This window comes from Balaenoptera acutorostrata, chromosome X (assembly GCF_949987535.1).
Source record: "Balaenoptera acutorostrata chromosome X, mBalAcu1.1, whole genome shotgun sequence".
NCBI lineage: Eukaryota > Metazoa > Chordata > Mammalia > Artiodactyla > Balaenopteridae > Balaenoptera > Balaenoptera acutorostrata.
Genome location: NC_080085.1, coordinates 132,796,843 through 132,815,809, shown reverse-complemented (window position 1 = coordinate 132,815,809; position 18,967 = coordinate 132,796,843). Strand labels below are relative to the sequence as shown.

The 18,967-nt window shown below is 38.5% G+C and overlaps 1 protein-coding gene across 3 annotated transcripts in view; it reads left to right on the top strand.

Annotated features, from left to right (window-relative positions):
- Nucleotides 1-18,967, top strand: part of F8 (coagulation factor VIII) — a 130,596-nt gene that overhangs the window by 67,608 nt on the left and 44,021 nt on the right. For all 3 annotated transcript variants that reach the window (XM_057537753.1, XM_057537755.1, XM_057537754.1), the window contains 2 exons: nucleotides 8,951-12,041; nucleotides 17,496-17,649. In XM_057537753.1, the coding sequence (XP_057393736.1) occupies nucleotides 8,951-12,041; nucleotides 17,496-17,649 (3,245 nt within the window). The remainder of the gene's footprint in view (nucleotides 1-8,950; nucleotides 12,042-17,495; nucleotides 17,650-18,967) is intronic.

Sequence of the window (18,967 nt, the reverse complement as noted above, 5' to 3'; positions counted from 1 at the left end):
AAATGATAATTATGTGATGTGGTAAAGGCACATAGCTACCACTATGATGGTAATCCATATTGCAATATATAAATGTATCAAATCAATACACTGTAAAGGTTAAACTTACACAGTGGTATCTATCAATTGTATCTCAATATAAAAAGAAACTATAGTGAGCAGGTTGGTCACCTGTTTCTGTAAATAACGTTTTGCTGGAACATATACACGAAAGATATACAGTTAATTTTTGTATATTGACCTTGTATCTTGCAACCTTGCTAAATTCACTGTAAGATCTGGCAATTATTTTATAGATTCCCATAAGATTTTCTTGTACACAATCAAATTGTTGCAAATATTGACAGTTTCAGTTTTTCCTTTCCAACACTTATGCCTTTTATTTCTTTTTTTCTGTGCCTTAATTTTGAATAAAACTGGTAAGAGCAGGGAAAAAACCCATATATCAGAAGTTTTGATGAGTCATTTTTATTATCAATTATATTAAAATATTAGAAGTATTTTCTTTTTTTTAAAGAACGCCTTTATTTATTTATTTATTTATTTATTTATTTATTGGCTGTGTTGGGTCTTCATTTCTGTGCGAGGGCTTTCTCTACTTGTGGCAAGCGGGGGCCACTCTTCATCGCGGGGCGTGGGCCTCTCACTATCGCGGCCTCTCTTGTTGCAGAGCACAGGCTCCAGACGTACAGGCTCAGTAGTTGTGGCTCACAGGCCTAGTTGCTCCGCGGCATGTGGGATCTTCCCGGACCAGGGCTCAAACCTGCATTGGCAGGCAGATTCTCAACCACTGCACCACCAGGGAAGCCCTAGAAATATTTTCTAATATCCATTGTGACTTCTTCTTTTATTCATAATTATTAAAACTGGTTTACTAAATTCCTAAACATATGGGTATTTTCTAGTTTTCTGTTGCTCATTTCATATTTTTACTTCACTGTGGTCATATAACATCCTCTACATGATTTCAGTTCTTTGAAATGTGGTGAGACTTGCTTTATGCCCAGCATATGGTTTACTTTGGCTAATGGCCTGTTGGAACTTAAGATGAATGTGTCTTCTGCAGTTGTTAGGTGGACTGTTCCATGTATGTCAAGTTGCTTTATCATTTTGTTAAAATCCTTATAAGTTTACTGATATTTTGTCTGCTTCTTACAGTTACTGAGAGAACTATGTTAAGAGCTCTACCTATAATTGTTGGGTTTGTTGTTTCAAAATAAATGAGGCAGAATAAAATCAGGTGCTTACAAATTTAAGATTGTTATGTAGTCTTGTTAAATTAACCATGTTATCATTGTGAAATGTCCTTCTTTTTCTGAAGTAGTACTTGTTGCCATAATATCTGCTTTTTCTGAAATTTATGTGCCTCAATCACCTTTATTTTGCTTAATGTTTGTGTGGTATATATTTTTTTCCATTCTGGTACTTTCAGCCTATCTATGCACTTACATTTATAGTGTATCTCCGTAACATTTCTTATAGTGCACGTCTGCTGGTTAATTAATTTTATCAGGTTTTGCTTGTCTAAAAAGTCTTCATTTCTCCTGAAATTGTGAATAATATTTGCACTGTGTACATACCAATGAAAATAGCTCTTGGACAAATCTAGAACAGAACAAAGAAGTATCAGAAACACTGTGGAGCACAAAAATGAGGATGGCCAAATAGAAGAGCGTATCAAAAATTTGACTTGTGTCATTCTGTCCCTCAGTCTGAAGCAGCTTGGTGCCAAAGGGGATCCCCTCTAAGGGATTTCTTCCCATGGGGAAAGGACAACAGGAGAACTGTAACACCTCTTGTCACTACCAGGAACACTAGCAGCCTTCACCACCTGAGGAGCTCCATAGTCTTCACAGATACTGAAGCCAGCTGATGGACCGTCTCAGAGTCCAAGCCACTGCACTCCCACCAGAGGAGGAGCTGCATCCTCCCCTCAGGGCTTAGGCCTCCCCCAGCACCCACCATCTTCAGGGCTTGAGTTGCTGGTGTGCTTGCAACTCAGAGCCTGAGGACCCCATCATCCCTGGGGCCCATGTTGCTGCTCTACCTTGTCCCCCCAAGCACCAAGACACCACTGCACCCCACCCACCAGGATCTGAGCTGATGTGGCATGCCCTTGGAGAATGTGGACCCCCGCTTCATTGGCGATCTGTGCATGCCTATGCCTTTGAAACTGGCACCGCTACAGCAGATGTGCTCATACTCCAGGCTCAAGAACCATGAACTACACTGTCACTCTGAGCACCTGCACCCCAAACAGTGGCACCACCATCAATGCATGTACATCTCTGTCCCAGAACCCAGCACTGCCATCAAGGCCTGTGTGCTCACATGCCAGACACAGCACCAAGAAGAATCCCCTCAGCTAAGACCTCAGTCTGTGGGTGAAAAGAAGAACAAGAGGACCCCAGTATCCTTTGCCATCTAGGAGGCCAACAACCCTCACCACTACTGCCATCACAGACACTCACAGCCTTGACCACCAAGGACCCTCCACAGTCTTCGCTGACTTTGACCTCAACTGACAGAGCTGCATGGAGACTATGCTGTTGTGCCCTCCCTGGAACTGGAGCTGCTGAACTGCAGAAGAAAGAAAGAGAGAAAGAGAGAAAGAGGGAGGGAGGAATGAAGAAGGAAAGGAAGGAAGGAACCCAGAAATCCTGGAGCTAAAGAATATAATGAATGAAATGAAAAATGCAATAGAGAGCTTCAACAACATACTTGATTAAGCAGAAGAAACAATCTTCAAACTCAAAGATAAATCTTTTGAAATTATCCAGTCAAGAGGAGGAAAAAAAAGAATAAAGAAAGCCTACAGGATTTATGGAATACCATTAAATTTTTCCAGACAAGACATACAAGTGACCAACAGGTATATGAAAATGTTCTCAACATCACTAATCATCAGGGAAATGCAAATCAAAACCACAGTGAGATATCAGCTCAGACCTGTCAAAATGGCTATTATCAAAAAATCACATGATAATAAGTGTTGGCAAAGATGTGGAGAAAGGGGAGTCCTTGGGACTTCCCTGGTGGTCCAGTGGTTAAGACTCCATGCTCTCAATGCAGGGGGCCTGGGTTCAATCCCTGGTCAGGGAACTAGATCCTGCATGCTGCAACTAAGATCCCGCATGTTGCAACTAAAGATCCTGCATGCCACAACTAAAGATCCCGCATGTCACAACTAAAGATCCCGCATGTCACAATGAAGATCCCATGTGCCGCAACTAAGACCCAGCACAGCTAAATACATAAATAAATATTTTTTTTAAAAAAAGAAAGAAAGAAAAGGGAATCCTTGTACACTGTTAGTGGGAATATAAATTGGTACAGCCATTATGGAGAACAGTATGGAGGTTCCTCAAAAAATTAAAAATAGAACTACCATATGATCCAGCAATCCCACTTCTGGTATATATACAAAGGAAATGAAATCAGGATCTTGAAGAGATATCTGCACTCCCGTGTTTATTGCAACATTATTCACAATAGCCAAAACATGGAAATAACCTAAGTGTCCATTGATGAATGAATGGAAGAGTAGAAAGACCCTGAGCTCACCTGCTCTCACAGGCACACCAAATCACAACTATTTTCAGAACAACCATCAATGGAAAAGACTGGAACCTACCAGAAAAGATTGTCTACAACTAAAGATATAAAGAAGGAACCACAATAAGATGGGTAGGAGGGGCATCATCATGATATAGTCAAATCCCATACCCCTGGGTGGACAATGCACAAACGGGAGGATAATTACCATTGCAGAGGTCCTCCCCAAGGAGAGAGGGGTCTGACCCCATGTTGGGCTCCATAACCTGTGGGTCATATACTGGGAAAACGAGCCCCCAGAGCATTTGGCTTTGAAGACCAGCAGGGCTTACTCTCCAGAGTCCCAGAGAGCTGTGGGAAGTAGAAACTGTACTCTTAAAGGGCGCACACAAACTCTCACATGCTCCAGGATCCAGGGTAGAAGCAGTAATAGGAGCCTGGGTCAGACGTACCTGCTGATCTGGAGAGTCTCCCAGAGGGGTAGGAGGCAACTGCAGCTCACCCTGGGGACATAGACACTGGTGGCAGCCATTTGGGGAGCTGATTCTACCAGGAGGACACTGGTGCTGGTAAGCACCATTGTGAAATCCTCCCTCTAGCTTATAAGCCTCAGGACCCTCCCCGCCCTGGCCCAACAGCCTGTAGGCAAAAGTGCTGAGACACCTCATGCCAAGCAACTAACTGGGCATGGACACAGCCCCACCCACCAACAGACAGGCTGCCTTAAGACCCCCTGAGCCCACAGCTGCCCCTGGACATGGCCCTGCCCACCAGAGGGCACGGGATCTTCCCCACAAACCAGTGTGCAGGCACCAGACCCGGGACCCCCAGGGACCTCCAGCCAGAGACCCTGGGACCCAGCTCCACCCACCAGTGGGCAGACACCAGCCCCAGAATCCCCTGGGCTCTGGCCCTGCCCTCCAGTGAGCCTGCTCTAGCCTTGGGACCAGCTTCACCCACCAACAGGTGTCACTCTTTGTCACTATTTGCTGTCACTATTTGCAGATGACATGACACTATACATAGAAAATCCTAAAGACACCACCAAAAAACTACTAGAGCTCATCAATTAATTCAGTAAAGTTATAGGGTCCAAAAATAATATACAGAAAATCTGTTGCATTTCTATACACTAACAACAAACTAAACTATCAGAAAGAGAAATTAAGGAAACAGTCCCATTTACAATCACATAATAAAGAATAAAATACCTAGGAATAAACCTGCTTAAGGAGGCAAAAGACCTGTACTCAGAAATCTATAAGATGCTGATGAAAGAAATCAAAGATGACACAAACAGATGGAAAGATATACCATGTTCTTGGATTAGAAGAGTCAATATTGTCAAAATGACTGTACTACCCAAGGCAATCTACAGATCCAATGCAATCCCTATCAAATTACCAATAGCATTTTTCACAGAACTAGAACAAAAATTTTTTAATCTATATGTAAACACAAAAGATAATGAATAGCCAAAACAATCTTGAGAAGGAAAAACAGAACTAGAGGAATCATGTGCCCTGACTTCAGACTGTACTACAAAGCTACAGTAATCAAAACAATATGGTACTGGTACAAAAAACAGAAATATAGATCAATGGAACACGATAGAGAGCCCAGAAATAAACCCACACACTTATGGTCAATCTGCAACGAAGGGTGCAAGAATATACAATGGAGAAAAGACAGTCTCTTCAATAAGTAGAGCTGGGAAAACTGGACAGATACATGTAAGAGAATGATATTAGAAATTCTCTAAGACCATATACAAAAATAAACTCAAAATAAATTAAAGACCTAAATGTGAGACCAGATACTATAAAACTCCTAGAAAAAAACATAGATGAGACACTCTGACATAAATAGTAGCAATATTTTTTTGGATCTGTCTCTTAAAGGAGATAAAAGCAAAAATAAACAAATGGGACCTAATTAAACTTAAAGCTTTTGCACAGCAAAGGAAACCATCGACAAAAAAAACACAAAAAGACCACCTACTGGGACTTCCCTGGTGGTCCAGTGGTTAAGAATCCGCCTTCCAATGCAGGGGATGTGGGTTTGATCCCTGGTCAGGGAACTAAGATCCCACATGCCATGGGGCAACTAAGCCCATGCACGCTCTAGAGCCCATGCACCACAACTAGAGAGAAGCCCGCCTGCCCCAACAAAAGATCCCGCATGCTGAAACTAAGACCCAATGCAGCCAAATAAATAAATATTAAAAAAAAAGACAACTTACTGAATGGGAGAAAATATTTGCAAATGATATGACAAACAAGGGGTTAATATCCAAAATATGTAAACAGCTCACACAACTCAACATCAAAAAAACAAACAGCCCAATTTAAAAAATGGTCAGAAAGCCTGAATAGACATTTTTCCAAAGAAGACTTACAGATGACTGAGAGGCACATGAAAAGGTGCTCACCATCATTAATCATCAGAGAAATGCAAATCAAAACCACAATGAGATATCACCTCACACTTGTCAGAATGGCCATCATCAAAAAGACAACAAATAGCAAATGTTGGCAAGGATGTGGAAAAATGAAAGGCTAATACAATATTGGTGGGAATGCAAATTGGTGCAGCCACCATGGAAAACAGTATGGAGGTTTCTCAAAAAACTAAAAATAGAACTACTATATGACCCAGCAATTCCACTCCTGGGTATATATCCAAAAAAAAACCCAGAAAACTCTAATTGAAAAACAAGATGTGTACCCCAATGTTCATAGCAGCATTATTTACAATTGCCAACCTGAGTGTCCATCAACAGATGAATGGATAAAGAAGATGTAGAATATATATATATATATATATATATATACAGTGGAATACTACTCAGTCATTGAAAATTGAAGTTTTGCCCTTTGCAACAACATGGATGGACTTGGAGGGTATTATGCTAAGTGAAATATGTGAGACAGAGAAAGACAAATACTGTATGATATCACTTATATATGGAATCTAAAAAATACAACAAACTAGTGAATATAACAAAAAAGCAGCAGACTCACAGATATAGAGAACAAACTAGTGGTTACCAGTGGAGAGAGGGAAGGGGGGAGGGGCACAATAGGGAAAGGGGATTAAGAGGTACAAACTACTATGTATAAAATAAATACGCTACAAGGATATATACTATGACACAGGGAATATAGCCAATATTTTGTAATAATGATAAATGGAGCATAACCAAATATTGTGAATCACTATGTTGTACACCTGAAACTTATATAATATTGTACATCAACCATACCTCAATGAAAAAGAAGAAAATTTTTGAATAAAAAAAATTTAAATTAAAAAAACTCTCTGAAAAAGAAAAAAAGTGATATATATGCATATATATATATATATATATATATATATATGATGGAATATTATTCATCCATTAAAAAAGACAATATGGATGAACCTGGAGGGCATTATGCTAAGTGAACTAAGCCAGACGAAGACAAATATTGTATGGAATCACTACTATGGGAAATCTTTTTGAAAAAAAGAAAAAGAAAATGTAGAACTCACAGAAACAGATAGTAGAATGGTGGTTATATCATGTTTCGTAATCTTCTTTTTTTCCCCTCACTTAATAATGTATTTGATGTTTTTCTATGTCAATAAATATAGATGAACATCATCATTTTAAAAGATTGGTTAATATTCCATGCTAGAAATATTGCACATGCTAGGGATATTGCACTATCATTAAAGAGCTCTTGTCTAATGAAGCCTGAGGTGTGCTCCTACCCACTTGTGATCAGCTGGGCTCTGTCTCCCTAGGTTACTTTGATAGGAACTAGCTCCAGGATTGAATATCAGCCTAAATAATTAGTTCATTGAAAGCCCCAGTTATATCACTGAGGTCGGAGGCAGGTCCGTATATTTGTAGTGCTGACCAAATCTCAAACTTGGCCAGGCGTCTTATGCCTGTTTCAGAAGTTGGAGTAGGAGGTTGGCAGCTGAGGTGTCTCCAAGGGAATTATAAGTTAATTTTCTTTGCATCTGTGGTTATATCTCCTTTCTTATTTCAAATTTTATATGTGTGGAATTTCTTATATTTATTTGGTTATTTATTTTATTGAGTTTTAATCAAAGAATCAACTCTTCTTTAAGCTCTTGGATTGAAATTTATTAATTAATTACTATAATGTTTTACTTTATTTTTATTCACACATGTAATAGAAAAAGATGTTCTCATTACAAAAATTCAACCAGTACAGATATAACTAAAGCTCCTCTTGATCACTGTTCCCAGGCCCTTCTCAGAGTATGACGGATGTCATTCTAGACCTGTTTATGGAGTTTCATTTCCCCTTTTCTCACCCAATTACTGTCTTCCTCAGGAAAAGGAAGTATTAGATTTATCTAAGTTATAACAGTGGAATTTTTAGAGTGAAAAACCTTATTTAAATTACTCATTTCGGCTCCAGTCCTGGTCTACTCTGACCCAACATGGTTTTATACCATCAAAAATATGCTTTAAATATCATGAAATTGGGTTCTTGTATCCCATGTCTTCATATTTTTTAATATACTCCTTTATTTTGGTAGAAGACATTCTCTAATCATTTCCTGAGAATGGCTGAATTAGAGGTAGATGTTCTGAATCCTTGTATATTAGAAAATGTCTTTATTCTCATTTCCCATTTGAGTGATTATCTGGCTGCACATAGATTGCAGTGTGCATTAATTCTAAAATGTTTGACCACAGGAACCTTTTCCATGGGCATCCCATTGTCTCATAGGGCTCTGTGGAAATACACTTTGAGGAAAGTTTTCTCTTTGAGGAAGAGCTGTATTCAGTGGATTTTGCTTGCAAATATTGTGACTTGATGAGACTGTTCAGGTACCTGATGGGTAGCTTAGTAAAGCTGTATTTGTTTTCATTTATGTTTATGCATATACTTTACCACCATGAAATCCTTTTACTCAGATAATCCTGTTCATAGTAGAAATTAATATTGCTAGAACTGTGGTGGGATTTTATGTTATTTGTATCCTAAACCTAAGTCCTGCTCCCTTATGCTTACTTATCCTACAAATTGGTCACCAAAGAGTTCTGTGTGACTAGTAAGACTCTCCACTATTGTGTATAATTACATTTCTCCATTTTTCTCCATATATATATATGTATATTCATTTTAAATCACAGCCCTTTCTTGTGGTCACAAACAGATATACCACAACAGCAGCAATGCAAAACCACTTTTACTACCATTGTTGGACTACTGTTCCATGTGTCAGGGATTTAACCTAACGACCTGCAATATAATGGTACTGAGTAGTATTTTTTCATTTATCTGGGAATAGAAGAGAACCTCTAACAGAGATCTTGCTTGGGACCTGGGTTATGAGTAACCAGAATCTTATTCTTCCTCATCTCCAGGTCTGTGGGTTCTGGGGTGCCACAACTCAGACTTTCGGAACAGAGGCATGACAGCCTTACTGAAGGTTTATAGTTGTGACAGGAACACTGGTGATTATTATGAGGACACATATGAAGATATTCCAACCCTCTTGCTGAATGAAAACAATGTCATTGAACCCAGAAGCTTCTCCCAGAATTCAAGGCACCCTAGCACTAGGCAAATGCAATTCAAAGCCACCACAACTCCAGAAAATGATATAGAGAAGACTGACCCTCAGTCTGGAGAGAGAATGCAACTGCTTAAAGAACAAAGTGTCTCCTCTAGTGATTTGTTGATGCTCTTGGGACAGAATCCTACTCCACATGGATTATCCTTATCTGATCTCCAAGAAGCCAGAAATGAAGCGAATGATCATTTACCGAGAGCAATAGAAAGAAACAAGGGCCCGTCTGAAGTGGCACATCTCACACCAGAGCTCCATCACAGTGGGGAAAGAGTATCTACTCCTGAGCCAGAGCTGCCATTAAGATTGAATGAGAATTTGGGGACAACTATAACAGTAGAGTTGAAGAAACTTGATTTTAAAATTTCTAGTTCATCGAACAATCTAATGACTCCACCAACAATTCCATCAGGCCATTTGTCAGCAGGTACTGAAAAGACAGGTTCCTTAGGACCCCCAAATATGCCAGTTAATTTTAGTAGTCAATTAGGTGCCATTGTATTTGGCAAAAATTCATCTCACTTTATTGGGTCTGGTGTACCTTTGGGCTTGAGTAAAGAAGATAATGATTCCAAGTCGTTAGAAGCAGTTTTAACAAATAGTCAAGAAAGTTCACTGGGAGAAAATGTATTATCAGTGGAGAGTGATAGGTTATTTAAAGAGGAAGGAGTTCGTGGACCTGCTTCATTGACCAAAGATGATGCTTTGTTTCAAGTTAATATCTCTTTGGTAAAGACAAACAAGGCACTAGTTAACTCAACAACTAATACAAAGACTCACATTGATGACCCAGCATTATTAATTGAGAATAGTACATCAGTCTGGCAAGATATTATGTTAGAAAGTAATACTGAGTTTCAAGAAGTAACTTCCTTGATTCATGATGAAATGTTTATGGACAAAAATACTACAGCTTTGGGACTAAATCATGTGTCAAATAAAACTACTTCATCAAAAAATATGGAAATGATCCACCAAAACAAAGAAGACTCTGTGCCACTAGATGCAGAATATCCAGATACATCATTCTTCAAGACTCTGCCAGATTCAACAAATTGGATAAAAAGGACCCATGGCAAGAACTCCCTAAGCTCTGGGCAAAGGCCCAATCCAAAGCAATTAACATCTTCGGGATCAGAAAAATCTGTGAAAGATCAGAATTTCTTGTCAGAGAAGAATAAGGTGATAGTAGGAGAGGATGAATTTAGCAAGGGCACAGGTTTTAAAGAGATGATTTTTCCAAATAGCAAGAACGTATTTCTTACTAACTTGGCTAATGTCCAAGAAAATGATACACACAATCAAGGAAAAAAGTCTCAGGAAGAGATAGAAAGGAAAGAAAAATTAATCCAAGAGAATGTAGTTTTGCCTCAGGTGTATACAGTGACTGGAACTAAGAAATTTCTGAAGAACCTTTTTTCACTAAGCACTAAGCAAAATGTAGAAGGTTTAGATGAGGAGACATATACTCCAGTACTTCAAGACACCAGGTCATTAAATGGCTCAGCAAAAAGAGCAGGGATTCACATGGCCCATTTCTCAAAAATAAGGGAGGAAGCAAACTTGGAAGACTTGGGAAACCAAACAAAGCAAATGCTAGATAAATATCCAAGCACCACAAAGATGTCTCCTATTCCAAGTCAGCAGAAGGCTATACCTCAGCGTGATAAGCGGGATTTGAAACAATTCAGACTCCCACTAGAAGAAATAAAGCTTGAAAGGGAGGTAATTCTGAATGACACCTCAACTCAGTGGTCCAAAAACATGAAATATTTGACCCAGGGCACCTTCACACAGATAGAGTACAACAGGAGGGAGAAAAGGGCCATTACTCAGTCATTCTTATCAGATTGTTCTATGAGGAGTCATGACATCATTCAAACAAATGGCTCTGCATTACCCATTGCACAGGTATCAGTATTCCCATCAATTAGACCTACAGATCTGACCAAGATTCCATCCCAGGACAACTCTTCTCATCCTCCAGCATCCGCCTGTAGTTATAGCTTTGTGGAAAGGAGTTCTGGGGTCCAAGAAAGCAGTCATTTCTTACAAGGAGCCAAGAGAAATAACCTTTCTTTAGCCTTCCTAACCTTGGAAGTGATTGAAGGTCAAAGAAAGATCAGCGCCCTAGGGAAACGGGCCACAAACTTACTCATGTACAAGAAACTTGAGAACACTGTTGTCTTGAAACCAGGATTGCCTGAAGCATCTGGCAAAGTTGTTCATCAGGAAGACTTTTTCCATACAAAAACTAGCAATGATTCTCTTGCCCACCTGGATCTCAGGGAAGAGATACTCCTTCAGAAAACACAGGGACTTGTTAAATTGAATAAAGTAAATAGACCTGGAAAAGTGCCCTTTCTGAAATGGGCAACAGAAAGCTCTGAAAATACTCCCCCCAAGCTGCTGGGTCCCCTTGCTTGGGATAACCAATATGCTACCCTGATACCAAGAGAAGAGAAATCCCTAGAGAAGTCACAAAAACACACAGCTTTTAAGACAAAAGACATCATTTTACCCCTGGACCCTTGTGAAAACAATCATTCAATAGCAGCAATAAATGAAGTACAGGATAAGACCCAAAGAGAAGCCACCTGGGTAAAGCAAGGAGGGACTAGAAGGTTGTGGTCTCAGAATCCACCAGTCTTGAAACGCCATCAAAGGGAAATAACCCTTACTACTTTCCAGCCAGAGGAAGACAAAATTGACTATGATGATACTTTCTCAATTGATACGAAGAGAGAAGATTTTGACATTTATGATGAGGAGGAAAATCAGGGCCCCCGCAGCTTTCAAAAGAGAACGCGACACTATTTTATTGCTGCAGTGGAGCGGCTCTGGGATTATGGGATGAATAGATCCCCCCATGCACTAAGAAACAGGTATGGGTACATTGATTATTCCTTTGTCCTACTGTTGTGACCTTTGATTTTTACCAGGTGCTGAAACAATAGGAAAGGCACAACCAGCAGTGAGACTCCAAAGATTGAGGAAACTGAGAACCAGATGGTGAAGTCTAGATGAAGCTGAGGAGCAAATGGGAGATTAGATGATGACACTAACAGTGAGAGTTACGGGATGGTAAACCCAGATGGCATGAAACTCACTCTGGTGGGATGGTGAAGAAGAGGGGTCTACGAAAGGGTAGGGGGGGTCAGAGTCAAGAAGCAGCCATGGGGAGCAGGAAGAAAGTCAGCCTCACCTGTCAGCCCTATGAGCTGCAGGGTAAGGTTTAGTCTCCTGAGAGAGCCCTGATAGAGGCAGGAGGAAGCAGTGAAGTGTGTGGTAAAGAGATTGAGGATGCAGGGAAAGCTGTTTTCCATAGTACTGGGGATCCAGAGGGCAAAGTGGGAGGATTTGATTGTTAGGGGAGCAGAGGGAGGTTGGGCAGGGGAGAGAAAGCACAGAGACATTTGGAAGATAAACATAAGGAGAGTCAATCAGTCAACCAATATTTATTGAGCACCTATTATATGCCAGACACTTGCATAGACACTGGAGTGCAGCAAAGTAGGAGCTTACATTCTACTGGGGAGAGCAAGGGACAATAAATTAGTAGAAAACTAAATAGGGGAATCTTGGTGCCGTTCAAAAGGTAGACTTGAATAATATGGTAGAGTGACGGGGGTGTTACTTTAGCTGTGATGGTCAGAGAAATTCTCTTTGTGGAGTTGAGACCTAAATGATGATAAGAGGTCAGCTAACAGAGGTCTGAGAGAAGACATTTCCGGCAGAGGGAACAGGAAATGCAAAGGCCCTGAGAATGAAACAAGTTTAGCATGTTTGAGGAACAAAAAAGGACCAACATGACTGTAGTACAGTAAGGAAGTGTGTGCAGGGGTAGGGAGATGAGGTGGCAGAGATGAGCAGTGGTCAGATAATATAGGTCCTAGAGGAAGGGTAGATGCTCTCCCTCTTCATTAGTCATTGTCACTTCCCAGCCTTGCTTTCTACCTCAAATGAGCCCTTATTGCTGCACAGCAACCGTAGACTATTTCCTGCTCTCCTGGACCTCTATCTTACATTTTCTGCTTTTTCCCTAAATCTCCAACACGTTTTGCCCATTGTCCAACACCCCTTCTCACTCCTAGTTGATGCTTTGCACTGAACTCCACAGACTTCCAACACCACATTTACTGACATCTGTACCAATATACTGCCCAGTTTTGCACTCGATCCCATCCTTTCTCCCTTCATAAAAAACGTTGCTTTAGCAAGTCCCTTGTTCTCTCTTACATCATCAGTTTCTCACTTTCCACCGGATTAGTCTCACCAGCGTCAATCAAGCTATTGATTAGAACAGGGTAGTGGTGGTGAAAATCAAAAGAAATGTAAGGATGTTGATTATGATTTAAAGATACGCAGAGAGGGCTTGGTGTTAGATTGAGTATGGGGAGGAATGGTGAGAGAAGACTCAAAGAAGATTTTCGGGTTTTGTCCTGAGCAACTAGGTGGATGATAGTGACATTTAATGAGATATGGAAGGCTTGAAGCAGAACAGATTTATTTGAGGAAACACTCAAGGGTCTGTTTTGTACATATTTAATTTGAGATGCCTATTAGAGATCCAAGTTGAGTTTTTTAAAAATTTATTTTCTTTTAATTTTTTTGGGGCTGCATTGGGTCTTAGTTGCGGCACGCGGGATCTTCATTGAGGCATGCAGGATCTTCTCATTGCAGCGCATGGGCTCTTTGTTGTGGCGTGCGGGCTTCTCTCTAGTTGTGGCATGCTGGCTCCAGGGCACGTGGGCTCTGTAGTTTGTGGCACATGGGGTCTCTAGTTGAGGCTCGCGAGCTCAGTAGTTGTGGCACACGGGCTTAGTTGCCCCGTGGCCTGTGGGATCTTAGTTCCCCGACCAGGGATCGAACCCACGTCTCCTGCATTGAAAGGTGGATTCTTTACCACTGGACCACCAGGGAAGTCCCCAAGTTGAGATGTTGAGTAGGCAGTTAGATATATGAGTCTGGAATCCAAGGAAGAGGTCTGTGCTAAAGATACAAATTTAAGAGTTATGAGCTTATTAATAGCATTCAAATAAGACTTGATGGGATGATGAGGGAGTAAAAGTAGATGTAAACCGTGCCCACTTTACGCTAGGTCCCCAAAGGGCTACATGCTCAAAGTAATGGTAAACCAGTTAACTTGCACTTCATTGACTTACAGCCCAGTTTTCTGTCATCTGTGTTGTCCATGAAATCTCTATCCTTGGTCAAAATTTAAGCATGTCTTGGATTGGCAGTGCCTGCAGACATCTGGCTGAAGAATACATAAAACCTCTCTAGTGTAAGAAACCAACATTCTAGGCCTCAAGTTATTTTCACAAATATTCCAGATACAACTTCTAGCACACAAAGATACTGGGTATGAAATAAAACAAGAAAAATAAGCAAGAAACCATAACTAAGGAGTCCACATGCCGCAACTAAGGAGCCGGCAAACTGCAACTAAGACCCAGTGCAACCAAATAAATAAATAAATAAATAAATAAATATTTTTAAAAAATCTAAGTACTCAGTTAAGTAGAAAGGAAACTTTAAAGCAGGAGGTTTGTAGAGATACAGAGGAAATGTTATAATAATAAAACAGTCAATTCAATAGGCAGCCATACATTCCTAAATTACTATGAACCTAATAATACAGTTTTAAAATACATAAAGCAAAACTTGACAGACTTAAATAGAGAAATAGATAAATTCTCAATCATTATCATCACTTCTATTCAATACTGTACTGAACACTCAAGCAGTAAACACATACAAAAGGTATAAAGGTTGAAAAGAAAGAAATAAAACTGTCCTTGCGTACAGATGATATGATTTTATACATATAAAAAATGTTTACAAATAAGTGATTAGAATTAACTAGGAAGGTTAGCAGGTTTGTAGAATTGAAAATCAATATACAAAATCTATTATATATCGATATAGTAGCAGCAGACAGGTAGAAAATGAAATTAAAAGAATGTGTCATTTACAATGGAATGAAATAGTAACAAGTACCTAGAAATAAGTATGACAAAAATTTTTCAAGACCTCTATGGAAAAACCTATGGAAATTTATTGGGAAACTTTAAAGAAGACCTAAGTAGATGCCAAGATATACCATGTACATGTACTGGAAAATGCGATATTATGAAAATGTAAACTATCCCCAAACCGATCTATAGATTCGGCACAACCTATGTGAAAATCTCAACAAGTATTTTCTCTTGCAGAACTCAACAAGCCTGATTTTAAAGTTACTAAGAAAATGCAAAGCACCAAGAATAGCCAAGACCCTCTTGAGGAAAAGGAACAAGATGGGAGGAATTGCTGTATAACATATTGAGACTTATTTTAAAGCTATAGTAATGTGATAATTGGCTTAGGAGTAAACAAATAGGTCAGTGAAAGAAAACAGAAAGTCCAAAACTAGACTAACACATTTATAGGCATTTGATTTATGGAAAAGGTGTCACAGAAGAGCAGTTTTCAATAAATGTGCTGAAATTTTTTGATATTCGTATGGAAAGACATTAAACTGGATCCCTAACTCACACCATACACAAAAATCCACTAACAGTGGGTTACAAGTCTAAACATAAACATAAAACCTTAAATCTCTTAGAAAGAAAAAAGTAAGAGAATATCTCAATAACTTCAGGGTAGGAAAAGAAAGAGAATTTATATCAAGATACAAAAAGCACTAACCGTGAAGAATTTTTAAGTAGATTTCACTACATTAAAATTATGAATTTATGCTCATCAAAAGATAACAAAAAGAGAATGAAAAAATAGCCACAGAAGGGAAGATGTTTGCAGCACAAAAGGCCAACAAAGACTTATATCAAGAATATATAGAGTACTCCTTTGAATCAATAAGAAAAAAAAGCTGATTATCCAATAGAAAAATTGGCACAAAAAAGAAGAAAACAAACTTGGATAGGCATTCCACAAGAGGAAATCCCCAAATGGCTACTACCCATAAGAAATTAACCTCATTATTAATCAGGGAAATGCAAAATAAAACCACAGAGATACTGCTATGCAACCAGTAGGATGGCCAAAAATGTAAAAACACAGTCAATATCAAGTGTTTGTGAAGATTTGGAGCAAATGGAACTCTCATACATTGCTGATGAAAATGGAAAATGGTGCAGTTCCACTCCTAGATATGTGCCCAGCAGAAATGCATACAAAGGTTCATAGCAGGACTATGTATAAGCACCAAAAATTACTCGAATGCACATGATTGCGTTATATTCACACAATGGAATACTATACAGCAATAGGAATGAACAAACTATAGCTACACACACAACGTAGACGAACCACAACCATAATGCTGAGTAAAAAAATCACAAACAAAAGAATGTATGCAATATGGTTCCATTTGCATACTTCAAAAATAGGCAAAACTAAGCTATATTCTTTAGGTATGTATACATAAGTGGTACAGTTATGAACAAAATCAAATAAATAATTATAAACATCAGAATGGGGATTACATTTCGTGGGAAGGGAGAGGGTGTGATTGAAAAGGTAGATAGATAACAGTGAGTCTTCTGGGCTGCTGGAAAAGTTCTTGATCTTAGTGGTGGTTGCATTTTTTGTATCAAAAGCATTTATGTTTTATGCACTTTATTGTATAGTTTTAGTTCACAGTTTTTACAGAATTTTTAAAAAGCAAAGAAAAGTGGTCCAAGGACTGAACACTGAGGCTCTCATATTTAGAGTATGTTTATAAACCCTACATCCATTCAACGTTCAACAAATTTTTTTTGAGCACCTACTATGTGCCAGGCACTTGTTCCAGCTGCTGGGAGTACAACAGTGGACAAAACAGACAAATCCCCCTGCTTTCATGGATCTTATATACTAGAGAAGCCTGGGGAGAGTGTGTCCAGGAGGATGGAGTGGTTAACTATGCAAAATGTTGCTTAGATGTTGAGTAAGATGAGGACATAAAATTGACTATTGGCTTTGATAAGCCACTTGCATGATTTTGTTACCACCTAAATATAGATGATCTTCATCTAGACCTCTTTTGTGAACTCCCAGTCTCCGTGTATTTCCCAATATAATTCCCACAGATACCCCATGTGTCCAAAACTGTATACACCAATCTACCCTTCTAGGGTTCTCCTTCTCAGTGAACTGCATCACCATCCATCCATTTGCCCAAATCAGAAACCGGGAAGTTATCTTTAATCCCTCTTTCTCCCTCCCTTCTCCATTACATTTCCAGTTCATCACTTTTACCAAATGTATCTCAAATACAGGGAAGACAACAATGTGAGGCATTTTTACCCACCTGGTCCATGAGAATATTACTTTTCCTCTGCTTTTTTCTTCAGAGCTGAGAATGGAGGTGTCCCTCAGTTCAAAAAGGTGGTATTTGAGGAATTTGCTGATGGCTCCTTTACTCAGCCCTTATACCGTGGAGAACTAAATGAACATTTGGGACTCTTGGGACCATATATAAGAGCAGAAGTCGAAGACAATATCATGGTAAGTTGAGGACAGTGAAATTACAAGAAAATTAATCCCGTATATGTTTTTTAGATTTCTGATTCTAAAAATAATGGCCATAAAAAAGAATGAAATAATGCCATTTGTAGCAACATGGATGGACCTAGAGATTGTCATACTGAGTGAAGTAAGTCAGACAGAGAAAGAGAAATATCATATGTTATCACATATATGGAATCTTTAAAAAGGGTACAAATGAATTTATTTACAAAACAAATAGAGTCACAGATGTAGAAAACAAAACTTATGGTTACCGGGGGGAAGGGGGGTGGGAGGGATAAATTTAAATTTTTTTAAATAAAAATAATGTATTCTCACTTTTGAAAAAGTTTAAAGTATAGAAAATAAGGAAGTTGAAAAAGAATACCATAATTATCATTTTGCTGTATGTTCTTATGTTTTTCCTATGTATTCTCTTTATGTATTCAAAATTATATAATGCATCATCCTACTTCTTTTCTAAATAAATATGTCATAAACATTTCTTATGTCATTAAAAACACTTCCTACATATATTTTTAAATGACGGAATATTAGTCCATTATATGATTTTATGGTTTACTTAACCGTTTACTTTGAACGACCTTTTAGTTTCTTTTTTTTTACTATTTAAGTAATGCTGCAGCCACAACCCTTTTCCTAGGATAGAATCCCAGGAGTGCAATATACATGAACATTTTAAGACTTTCTCTAATGAATTCTCTATTAATGTTCTTTGCATAGTTGAAATTTTTGGAGGGAGTGCTTTTCTTGTTCATTTATATTACCTTGTATATTATAGATCATTGATATATTAATGATCATTGATCTTTTTAGTGAATAATATTTTTCCAAGTTTGTTTTCTCTTAATTTTGTATATAATGGTTTTTAAAATAAAACAGGTTTGAAATTTTAGGTAGTAACCCATAAATCTTTCCTTTATGACACTTTCATAGCTTTTTTGTTTATAAAAATCCTTCCCTATACAGAGGGTTTTTTTTCTTAAAATCACCTATACTTTTTTCAACTTTCTTTTACAGTTTAATTTCTTAACATTTAACTTTTTAATCCATCAGTAATTCCTGTAGACTAGAATTTGTTTTTGGTGTGTGTGAGCCAAAGATCAAGGTAGTTTTATTTTTTCCAGAAACAGTCATCCATTGTCCCAATTGATTGTTTACAGGAAGGATATAGGAGGATCTAAAATTATGGGATTGTGAGTGAATTTTTTTCTGACTTCAATTTTATTTTACTTTCCATATATCACATGAAAATGTATAATTTTTTTTAATTTGAAAAACAAGTCTTCTTTAAAGA